At 42.8% G+C, this 12,017-nt stretch overlaps 1 protein-coding gene across 2 annotated transcripts in view; it reads left to right on the top strand.

The window, feature by feature from the left end:
* The first annotated feature begins 583 nt into the window (after nucleotides 1-583).
* The window catches only part of col2a1a (collagen, type II, alpha 1a), a 41,128-nt gene continuing 29,694 nt past the window's right edge, over nucleotides 584-12,017 (top strand). Inside the window, exons 1-6 of one of the 2 annotated variants that reach the window (XM_083641539.1) lie at nucleotides 584-912; nucleotides 6,173-6,189; nucleotides 6,371-6,403; nucleotides 7,660-7,692; nucleotides 7,914-7,967; nucleotides 11,342-11,443. In XM_083641539.1, coding sequence (XP_083497665.1) covers nucleotides 819-912; nucleotides 6,173-6,189; nucleotides 6,371-6,403; nucleotides 7,660-7,692; nucleotides 7,914-7,967; nucleotides 11,342-11,443 — 333 coding nt within the window. In that variant the 5' untranslated portion in view covers nucleotides 584-818. Of the gene's footprint in view, nucleotides 913-6,172; nucleotides 6,190-6,367; nucleotides 6,404-7,659; nucleotides 7,693-7,913; nucleotides 7,968-11,341; nucleotides 11,444-12,017 lie in introns of both variants that reach the window. The other variant, XM_083641538.1, reaches the window with a different exon arrangement.

Raw genomic sequence — 12,017 nt, 5'->3', positions numbered from 1 at the left:
TCGAGGAATGGGGTCCTTCCATGGTTTTCTTTTAGGAATGGATTTTGTTCAAGTGGTAGGCTAATACAGTAATAATTTCCTTTTGAAATCCAAGATTTTTGAAAATCCCACATTTTTAGTCTAGCCTATATGACAACACAGACAGAGTAACCCACTATGAATTTATACTGTACAGTTCACTGTAACACTGATAACAGCCCTGAAATATTTAAATTAAGCCTATACACTCTGAACGATAACAGCAATCCAAGGTCTTTCTTTCTTTCTGCTTTGAGTTCTGACATGTTTGGCAGGTGGTCGAGTGAGAGGAAGTTCTGGTGCTGCTATTGAATGTGAAAGTGAAGGTGCATCTCTTGGGCAGGCGGGCCCAAGCGGGTCAAGAGAGGAAAGAGAGGGAGAGAGAGAGAGGGAGAGAGAGAGAGAGAGAGAGAGAGAGAGAGAGTAGGGAGAATAGATGTGCTGGAGGGGAGGATAAGGTTCGGGTTTCAACTCAACTGGGGGTCTGGGGGAAGGACTGCTATTTTGGAATATACGAAGATCCATACAAGGCACCTTGGACATAAAACCGCCGTGCTTGCCCTGACGCGGTGGGTTGCAGTTTAGTGACGGCCGGGGCCCCACGTTGGATTCCACTTAGATTTTTGGAAGGGTTTGACTGCATGGTGCCGTCGTAGTCTCTGGGAAAACACACACACCTCCACCACACCACCACCACTGAGGGCCAGGTTCTGCTCCGTCCCCCCACTGAGAGAGAGCCAGGTTCTGCTCCAGGTTCCCATCATTTCTCACCCCAGCTCCTGCATGTCTGATATCTAGACATGTTCAGCTCTGTGGATTCAAGGACTGTTCTGCTACTTCTAGCATGCCAAGTTGTTTTACTATCCGTGGTCAGATGTCAGGAGGAGGACGACCGTAAGTTATGCATTTTGGTCTTTTTTTCTCTTACTTGCAAAATGTGGATTTGTTGCGCTGATGGAATTATCAGCTCTCTTTTTTTATTTATCCACTTCAACTTCTCTACCTGATATTTCAGAAGAATCTGATCAAATGCAGCACTGGTTTAATGTGAAATGTGAAGAGAATGGATTCCCAGTGAAGTAGGCTACCTGTTGAGATGCCTTTTTTTGATGACTGTATCCAGTTAGATTGTATGCATTTTTCTTAATTCACTATACTAATGTGCTGGGATTCTGAATGGCTCGTTGTTTTGGACGCGTACCTGAAGGTATCAGTTGTTTTACAGTGAGTACCTGAAGGTATCAGTTGTTTTACAGTGAGTACCTGAAGGTATCAGTTGTTTTACAGTGAGTACCTGAAGGTATCAGTTGTTTCACAGTGAGTACCTGAAGGTATCAGTTGTTTTACAGTGAGTACCTGAAGGTATCAGTTGTTTTACAGTAAGTACCTGAAGGTATCACTTGTTTTACAGTGAGTACCTGAAGGTATCACTTGTTTTGCAGTGAGACAGTGCTCTTTCTCTCTGGAGGATAGCTGAGGCTGTCAAGGCACATCTGTGTGGGATGGAGACCCAGGTGAACAAGCCTCCATTTGTTCCCCACCTGGGTCCTATTGCTCAACAGCTTTCGCTCTGTGTTCGCCCTGAACTGCAGTGTGCCAGTTTGCCACTGCGCGTCTGCCTGATGGAGTGTGTTTAAATATACCCTTGCATGCGTTATTTGCCAATTTTAGAGGACACTGGTCCTGTGTGGGTCTATATTATAACAGTCAGCATTATTACAGTGCAACAGGTTACAGCTATGTTACTCATTAGAATGTCAGCTTTACTGCTAATGAATGACATTGTGGGGGTCAACCTTGGCTGGAATAGACTTTAAGGGTTTTTCGTGATGAGAGGTGGCGGGTCAGACGGTGCTTGACCCCCCAGACTAGCAGGCTCAAAGGGGAGCAGGAAGTGAGTGGCGGCCAGTAAGAGGAGAGGCTCCACAGCAGGGAGGGAGACAGGAGTCGAGATGATGATGGCGATACAGTACCATTCTGTTTGCAGGGAGATGGACTTTTAACATTTGCTGCTCTACATTCGCTGTTTATATCAAGCAGAGCTTCTATGAAGCGTTAACACCTTCCTCTGTTGGGAGTATTCATTCATTTTAGCGATCCCCACAAATGAAAATCGATAGTGGAGTGGAATGTAACTAATTGCAAGCAGCCAAACCCCGCCTCCTCCTCGTGTGCGAACATAAATCAGATGGAATAGTCTTAACAGGTATGTGCTAAGAAATGCTTTCACTTTAACGGGCTCCAAAAGCAAATGGTAGCGTTTAGTCGAGCCAACCTTTTTAAGCCGTATACATAAAAACAAACCCACCCATTCTGAATTCTCCGATGTGTTTGAACTGGCGCTTGACACGGCTATGAGATCCAGATGGAGACTTTTAGAAGGGGAGCCCCCTGTTGACTTAAGGCAGCCACTTGTCAATTGGGCTCAGTCTCTCCACCGTGAGAGAGACCCATTCATCTGAGCTGCGCTGGTCACCAGAGAGCAGAGCAGGCCTGCAGGTTAAATATACTCAAGCCCACCACGTGAAATACCTCCAGTCAGGACTTCAAAAAACCTCACTGCTAAATGTAGGCCTTTGTTGATTTAACACTTTACGTCGCTATTAGCTGACAGTTTCTCCTATATGATGATTTGGAGTGAAATCCGTTTCCGGCCTGCTTCTCCGCTTACAGTGCAGAAACTGACGCTTGTAAAAAATGTATTTGTGCAGTACAGCTACTGTTTTGTCCCATTTTTGTCAGTGTATTTTTAGGCGCCCACTGAAAAAACCTTGAGTCAACATCTCTGCTAGAACAAGGCCTCTTTCTCCATCTTCAGGCACCTCAGCTCAAATACAGGTCAAAGGTCACGCGGGCACGGCCCGAAATGTGTCTGATTACTTCAGCCTTCATGAGAGAAGCGAAGAAATTGAAATATAGAAGAAGAAGGTTGCACACTCAATGCTCATTATGCTGTGTTCCTGTGTGATGCCTGAACTACTGCTGTGTCTGTGCTGTTCAGAGCATTCAATGGACGGAAGATAACTTTTATCTTTCTGCTTCTTCCTCCCCACTTCCCTCCCCTTCACTCACGTCTGACCCCGCCCTACTTCAATAACCACACACCCCTCCCCCACAAACAACATTGGCGTGACTCCTCCCACATCCTCACCTTGCCCATCCCCCCCATCCCCACATCCACATCCTCTCTGTACTCGCACCTCCTAACCTCTCCTAAAAATACCGCACCACCAAACCCACAACACTGTGTGAATTCCTACACTTATTTATACCTAACCCTCCATTTGCACACTTACCTTTCTGGCTTCACCACCTGCTCCTATACCTGTGTTTGTCTGCCACGCCCCCCCCCTCCCGCCCCTACCCCCCCCCTCCCCTGCTGGTCGCCACAGAGGAGGCAGGCGGCTGCATCCAAGATGGCCAGCATTATAATGATAAGGATGTGTGGAAGCCGGAGCCCTGTCGCATCTGTGTGTGCGACAGCGGGGCGGTTCTGTGCGATGAGATCATCTGCGAGGAGATCAAAGAGTGCGCCAACCCCATCATCCCGTCCGGAGAATGCTGCCCCATCTGCCCCGCCGATGCCACTGTGCCCTTTGGTTGTAATTTATTTATTCACACACCCATAAATAAATTACTGTTTAGCTTTGCCTTCATCTCACCCCGACTAACACTTTGAAATGGGGAACTACAATGGCCTGAGGGTCATAGTGCTTTGCCCCCGAGTTGGGCCTGTAGTCTGATTGAATCCATTCTAGTCTCTATACCAGCTCATACGAGATGCTGTGCATTGCACTTGTATGTAAAGTGTTGATTGGGATTGACTCTAAAGCACGGGTGTCAAACATATAGGGCTAGAACCGGTCCGCCAAAGGGTCCAATCCGGCACCCAGGATGACTGCAAACTGTTAGAATTGCACTGAGAAGTCCTTTAATCCAATTAATCTTTCAAGCTTAAAATGTATTGTACCAGGTTTCATGAGCAAGATACAATATGAAGAAGCCTACAGTATTCATGTTTCCTGTATGCATCACTAATTGGTCAACTATTTTTATTAGCCTTGAATCTAGAGGAGAATTGCACGGTTAGCGTCAATTGTAATGCACAGTTACAGACAGTAGATTTGATACGATAGGCTTATGGTAGCTGAGATAACCCTATTTGAAAATGTCTTCTTAAAATGTACCTGTAGGCCTAATTCTTTACCCTAAAAGAAACAGGAACATTTTGAGTTGTTATGTTTAGGTTATTATATGCATTGATTTTCTTTGCCTGCCCGTATCCAGACCAAATTGTGTCCCAGGTGGCCCAGGAACTAAAATGAGTTTGACACCCACGTGCTCTAAAGTGTTTCTTCAACTATTACATGATGTTCCCTATTCCAAAGTGACTTTCTGTGCTTGTTCTGGATGGAGACCAGATAAGCAACATCATCAGGACCATCTCTCTCCCCTATGGAAGTTATTGTCTTGTGGAGTTTGATGGATCCTGAGATGTCTTGTCTGGTCCTCACCTGAACCCAGCGGAGATGCTTCTGCTTATTTCATCTAGTGACTGAGATGAAGCCTTATGATCTCTGTTGCCTGGATTATTGTGCGCTCTCAAATCACTGACTGATTTCACCTTCCACAACATCAAAGTGTCTCAAGTTGAAATCACTCAGAGATTGGGTGAAATCCACCCAACTTCTTATCTTAAGGCTTCTTATCAGCACGAGATGGATAAACCTGTCCAGGACTTGTGAAGAGCCGCTCTATTCCTGCGGTGTCTTCAGAAGCGCCTGGTCCACATTTGACTCACTTGACACATGACATGGGAGACATGATTTAACAATTATGTCAGCAGAGCAAATAGATACCAAGCTGTCAAAGAGAGAATATTTACAGGTATGTTGTCTATATATGAATATGAGTAATTTCCAATAAAACACAAGCAGGCCAAAATGTTTTTGCTGACGCCAAACTTCCTGCTCAGTAATGGATCATCCAGGCTGTTAGAGATAGAATATGTTTAAGCTCATTTCACCATAATTTAGTCTCGCAAATTTGTAGTAAACAATCTTTCATAACCACGTAATTTATACACTTTCCAAAAGAGCATTCTATTATTGGACACCATGCTTTATTAGATAAGATATGATTTGCATTGCCCATTGGACAGCAGCCATAGAGTACCACAGGGATGACCTGTTTTTGTAGGCTTACCCAGAAATGGCCGCCACGTTGGTTCATAAGGGGAAAAGGAGGCAATGGGATTGGAGTGGAAATTGAGTATCCTATTATTATCCTGCTGAGTGTTCAGCAGGGTAATTCTTCACAAACCAGGACCACTTTTACGACTTTTGACGCGTTTTCTGAAAACCATGTTAAAAAAACATTTTAGCATTTATGCTTCAAAAGTCATGAAAGTGGTCCTCATTTGTGACGATTATCCTGCTGAACACAAATGTGCACTCCCATAAGCGTGTGTTAACCCATTGGTACCTGATGCAGCATTTGCGTGTATATCTCTCATTTGTGTGTGTATCCCTTTAAGACCGCGAACCACATCACGCGGTTCACGGTCTTAAAGGGATACACACACAAATGCTGCATCAGGTATCAATGGGTTAACCACAGACCTTATATTTCATGCATTTAACCGAAATCTTCTAAAATCACATTGCCTTTTTCCGCGTACGAATCAACATGGCGGCGATTTGCTACTTCCCACTCACTCCTGCGGTTCTTTATTGCTATGGGGTGTGAGCTGTGCCTTTATTGGATCCAAACACTTTTGGATTTGTGCAGCTTATTGTTAACATGATTATTTGTTACTTCTGTCATCTTCACCTCCATGTCTATGCTTGCTTCTGCTTCATATCCCTCCAAGAAACACATCAAACTATTACGGTACATTCAATCTGGATGGGTGCCTTGCTTTTGGTTTTCGTGAACTTGGCGCTTGATCAGTGATTGGTTTTTGATCGGTGATTGGTATTTGATCAGTGATTGGTTTTTGATCGGTGATTGGTATTTGATCAGTGAATGGTGTCTGGCGATGTTGTTGCTGGTCTCAGTTCCTGACCACGGGAGACTGGACTTCAAAGCTGACGTTTGCCAATTTTAATGTTGTTCTCTCTTTTCCCTCATCCACCATCATCTGCAACATCAGAGTCGATCGGTGCTAAGGTGAGGCCATGGGTTGTGGGAGAAACACTGATATCCACCCACACTCACAACAGATAGCAATGAACACGATATTATAATTATAAGCAAATGAGCATGATTTTGTTGTAAAATCTCGAGAGTTAATTTAGTTTATTTCTGAAGGCAGGGTTTCAGGCTGATGTTGCTTTCTTTTATCAAGCAGGGCCAGAAAGGTGAACCAGGAGAGATTGCAGATGTAAGTATGGATCCTCAGTAATGCTCCATAGTGGATTACTGCTTCAAATACTCTCAACTGCTGCATCCAAACTCATTATCGGATTGAGTGTGAATCAATTGAGTTTGCTGCTTGTTTTGTCCCTATCCTTTTTATTTGAACAACTTTCTGTTTTGGGGCCTGTAACAAATATTCGACGCAAGGTTTCGAGATCCTGCTGTTGGAAACAACGTGTACAGACGGACGTGTTTACAACCATCTCGACTTAGAGCTTATCCACAAAGGCTGGAAGGGCACACAACCTTTTGGTCGTGCTGATGATGGTCTGAGGACTGAAACCATATTCACCTTTTTATGTTCTCGCTTAGTCACTTTTCTTTCGTAATGAAATACTAATATGTAAATTAATTTTCTATTTTTGCATCCAGAGAGCCTCAACAGTTTTTGTCAGTGTGTGCCCTTTTTCTGATTACATTGGAATCTTATTGAATATTGATTACCACACTTTTATCTCTCTTTTTAAATCCCCCCCCCAAAGAATCATCTAATCCATGGGTGTCAAACTCAATTTCATCCCCGGCCACATCAGCATTATGGTTGCCCTCAAAGGGCCGCTTGTAAAAGTAATACGATATAAATGTATCTCATGTTATGTAATTGCCCCTGAGTTGGTGATTATTGTTTTAGTAAGAACTTAATAATTAATCACTTGTTCTGAAAGGAGAATTCTAGGAAGAATATGGGCAAACAGACAACTAGTAGCCTACAACTATTACAACTAATTACAATTACAATTGTATTGTATTCTTTGCTAGCTCTTGCGGGCCACATAAGATGAGGTACGGGGCCGGATTTGGCCCGCGGGCCTTGAGTTTGACACATCTCTAGAGTGGCAACTTCCCTAACTACCGAGCTTTTTGCTGGATTTCCACTGACAAAGGGGACCAAAAGCTCACATTCCTCGGACATAATGAACCCAATCAAATCCTCTTAGATCCTCTCAGCAACCTTCCTGCAAGTGCACATGGAGAGTGAGCAAGGTCTGCCAGACGGAGGTTAAGAGGGGGCGCTGATTGTTTTGACCAAAGCCTGTCCTGTCACCTGGCATCCTCATCATGTTGTGATGTTGGCTTCATGTCCAATGTTGGGAATGTCCTCGATGTGAATGTTAGCGGTTCAGAGACGGACCCAGCATGGAAGATTTGTCTTGTAATTAACATGATTTTATGCCAGCAAGCACTTGACATTGAGAAAAGCCTCCTTTTTCTTTTGTCTAGGTTGTAGGACCAAAAGGACCAGCAGGCCCTATGGTAAATATGACAGTCTTTTCATTTATTTTAGGGAGCTCGTTAAAGAAAATACACGCCAAATACAGTCTAAAATGTTCATATTTATGATCTTTATTCTTTACTTATCGAAGCAATGTTGAACGATGTGGTTTCTTGGTGCGCTATATAATGCGTCTTGTCCTGAAAATAAGTTTTTTGCAATAGTGTGAATCCTGCTGACACAAATGTCTTTGTCTCTGCAGGGCCCCCCAGGAGAGCAGGGAACACGCGGAGAGCTTGGCGCTAAGGGTGATAAGGTAAGAAACCACACATTTTGTCAATCAAATTGGGTGGACTGGGTGTGTGCCCTTCAGGCATACCACCTTGGGACAAACTGTGCTGTCTGTTAGCAGCAGCACATTTTGGGACAGCCTACCTGCGTGCAATAAGCGGGGGTCCCACGTATCACACCTTTCAGATTAATCTGCAGGGATGGCTCAAGGCAAACCAGATTTGTGACCAGTAATCCGACAACCCGTCTGTACCCCATCCTAACTCTTGACCACTGTACTGTTGTTTGCTTGATGTGTGTACTGTGGTGTCTCACTTTACATCTGATGTACAGTACACATAGTTCATGTATTGTCTTGTTATATGGGGATATGTGCATGCATGTCTTGCACGTATAATAAAAAAACATGTTTTCCTTTTCTCTCTTTTCTATGTTTACTCTATAATATTTTTAGCAACATCAACCTGCCCCAGGGACTACAGATGTAAATTAGCCTCTGGCTATAATCTGGCGTATTTACATTTATTTTAAATGGCCATCAATATGCTCTGTCCCTGCCAAATAAACTAATAAAATAAAATAAAATGATAGAAATTTTCAAATGCTTTTTCTATTCCCTCTAATTCATTATGTAATATTTTTAGAAATAGGGTCCCTAATTTTATGAGCTGTTTTCAGACTGTTATTTCTGTGGCTTTCAGAGGTTTTCAAAGTGGGGGGCGGGCCTCCCAGAGTCAGAAACAAATAAATGCCTTCAGACATCTTTTTTTAATGTATTTAGTGGAGTCTGAAGTGTGATAAATAGCAATATCAGGCTATTTTGGCCTGACTTTTTCAAGCTTTGTCTGAGGGGAGGCCCACAGTCTCAGACTTTGAAAACCACTGACTTAGAGGCTTCAGAGCCTGCCTCATACAATCTCTGTTTTGTGAATCTTTTCGCCTTTTTCTCCACTTCATCACAATCAATCTGATCTATTTCTTGTTTAATTGGTCTCATTTGTAGGAGTAATTGTCGGTCCTTATCTTTGCTATGTTGTTCAAGATCCGACAGCTGTTTTTGTAGGTTTAGCAGTCTTTGCACTTTCATCTTAGTGGCAAAAGCAGTTTCCGATATACTGTAATACCCCCCTGCAAAACTGCTTTGGCTGGGTCACAGAGTATCATTGATTTCCATTATCATTATCATTCAAATACATTTGTAGTTGGTTCTTAATTCTTTCCTTGAAGCCAGGGTTATTTAGCATACTTATATTCAAGAAACTTATATTCGCCGTGTGGGCGATACCAAATAATTAATTAATTGTCTGTATAATATATCATTATTTTCTATTAATGCTCAGTAAAATACTTGGCCAGCAAACACAGGTTCTGATAAGTATTATAAATGAACTGTAAAGGCTAATGTCCACCAGCTCCGGAACAGATGCGGTGCGGCTCCGGTAAGGCTGCGAACAGACCCACACTCATGTCATCTGTCTAGACAGGTGCATAATTATTATGCGGTACAGAAAAATGACGCACCTGTTCTATTTAATATATTATAATATATTATATTGCCCATCTATTAACATGGGCGAGAGTCGATCCGGCAGTTTTACCGGATCCGCAACGCAGCCGTAACGCATCTGGTGTACATTGCCTGTTACAGTGTTCTGTACTGTATGTGAGCCAAGCGCTTGAAAGTCCAACTCTGCCCAATCACAGAAGAAATATCACACTGACCTCTGACCTCTTCCCTGAAGCAAGAAATGATCCAATCAAAACCAAAGAAGACAGTTTCACCTCATCATTTGGGACTTGATCAGAATGGTTCCAAGGAACACGTACTGTATGAAGCTTATTGATAGCATTCTGTTACATCACCACACGGCCATCTTGGTAGGAAAATAACCGATGATTGTAATCAATTAACAGGTGATTACAATCAAGTGACACAAACAGCCAATGAGCTGTGTGTATTGTAGCGCCATATTGGCAGGAAAATGCTTGTGACATCATGGGAATACTATGAATAGCATTAAATTAATGCTGAGGTCTTAATAGTTACACAGAGACAAGGAACGACGTCCACACACACTGAATATATTCAACTAGCAAGCCAACGTCTTCGTCAGGCAAAAAATGTGGTTATCTGCCTGCCGGTTGAAACGTTGCATTAAATTCTTTGGGAGCTTATATCCACTGTGCGGACATCTTTCCTGGTCTCTTTGTAGCTGCTGATTTTGCCCTGCACCTGCATCCAACTTGGGTCGAATGTGCCATTCCACTATGAGCTCTTAATAGTTACCATGAACCTGAATCACACATACAGCAGATGGGTGAAGCAGGACAGGTGGAGTTGTAGCTACAGCTTTTGGACATCTCTAACAAGCAGGCCCTCAGGAAGGCTCATGCCATTTGAGATTGTCTCCTTCATCCCTAGTGCCATCAATATGCTTAATGGAAACTAGCTGTCTGGCTGTACTCCTTTTGCACATTTGTGCTTTTTGATTGAGTGATTGATTGATTGATTTTATGGATATAGAAGACAATAAAAGAATCCAGGAATAACAAGTAAGAGTGAGAACATTTATTTCAAACATTTCCCCTGATCTTATAAAACAGGACAGACGGTAACACATAACATCGTATAATCATCTAAAACAAGTAGCAAAATCCACAGACAGTCCTAGGATAAAAACAAACAATAATACACACATAGCGTATAACCGTAGATCGGCACCCCTAACCTATACCTAAATTAATCATTGCATTTTTTTTTTTTTTTTTAATACATTTTTTATTGAGTAAAGTTTTTTTTACAAGAAAGAAAAAAAAAGCATTTACATAAGAAACTATACAAACATACACAACCAGATTCACTCAGAACCCCCCTCCCCCGCAGGACCCCCCACACCACCGCCACCACCCACAAACCCAACACAGATATTAGCTCACAGTATATACAGTATGTGCCCTTCAGAACATATCAACCAACCAGGCAGGATCAATAAGTGGACAGTCTCCACCACACAACAAACAAACAAAGAAGACAAACGGAACCTAGTTATCATGGAGATGTACACGGTCCCCAGTCCACATTGCATTTTGTATTCTTTCCTCATATTTATTTGGTAATGGTTTGAAATAGCATTCCCTGCTCTGGCTCTGTGTTTTTTATTGTGAAATGTCGTAGTATTCTGTTGATGCAAAACTAATTTCCCCTAGTGGGACAATAAAGTAAACTTTGAACCTTGAAGAGCCAAGTTTTGAACTTGACCTTAAACTCATCTCAGATCACTATGAACTGAAGTCTGTTATGCTATAATGTCTTTAATTCTCACAGTGACAGGTGACTTACTGGATATGATAAGATGATTAACACTTCAGTGTGTTTGTCCCCTTCCTCTTTTTCCCTAGGGAAATCCTGGACCGAGAGGCAGAGATGGTGAGCCTGGCACGCCCGGAAACCCCGGCCCCCCTGGACCAGCCGGACCCAACGGACCACCAGGGCTTGGAGGGGTGAGTCTGAGGTCACTGGTGTAACACAAGTAGAAACCACAATTTGCGATGTCTGTCTTTCCTCCTGGGAATTAACTCCCAACTCCATAGCATTACCTCATTATGGTTAGATCCATACAGGGAAACACCTCAAAATGAGTCCATGAAATGAGTTTTGAATGGCACTTTTCACACAGTAACAAAAAGAGACACAATAAACCAGCAGTTGAGCACACTATAGATCTACTGTCCCGAAGAGACTATCTCCAATATGCTTTCTCAACAATATCTTGGCTGATGGTGAAAAAAATAATTGTTGCTTTATTTTATTTAGGAAGAGATGAGCATGTTAGTCAGATTTCTCTAATTTTTCTTTATCAGGGAAGCGCTGAGTCATTCAAACCAGTCATTCAGTTAATATTATTCAGCTGGCATGTAATGCCTTAAGTAGGCGGCTTTGATCGGATGAGTTAAACTGGATACAGTGTGACAGCCTCTGTCTGTCTGTCTGTCTGTCTGTCCTGTCTGTCTGTCCTGTCTGTCTGTCTCTCTGTCTGTCTGTCTGTCTGTCTGTCTGTCTGTCTGTCTGTCTGAC

Source organism: Poromitra crassiceps (genome assembly GCF_964638095.1).
Source record: "Poromitra crassiceps genome assembly, chromosome: 8".
Classification (NCBI taxonomy): domain Eukaryota; kingdom Metazoa; phylum Chordata; class Actinopteri; order Beryciformes; family Melamphaidae; genus Poromitra; species Poromitra crassiceps.
Note: the sequence above shows the minus strand (reverse complement) of the source record. Positions and strands in the feature narration are given on the sequence as shown.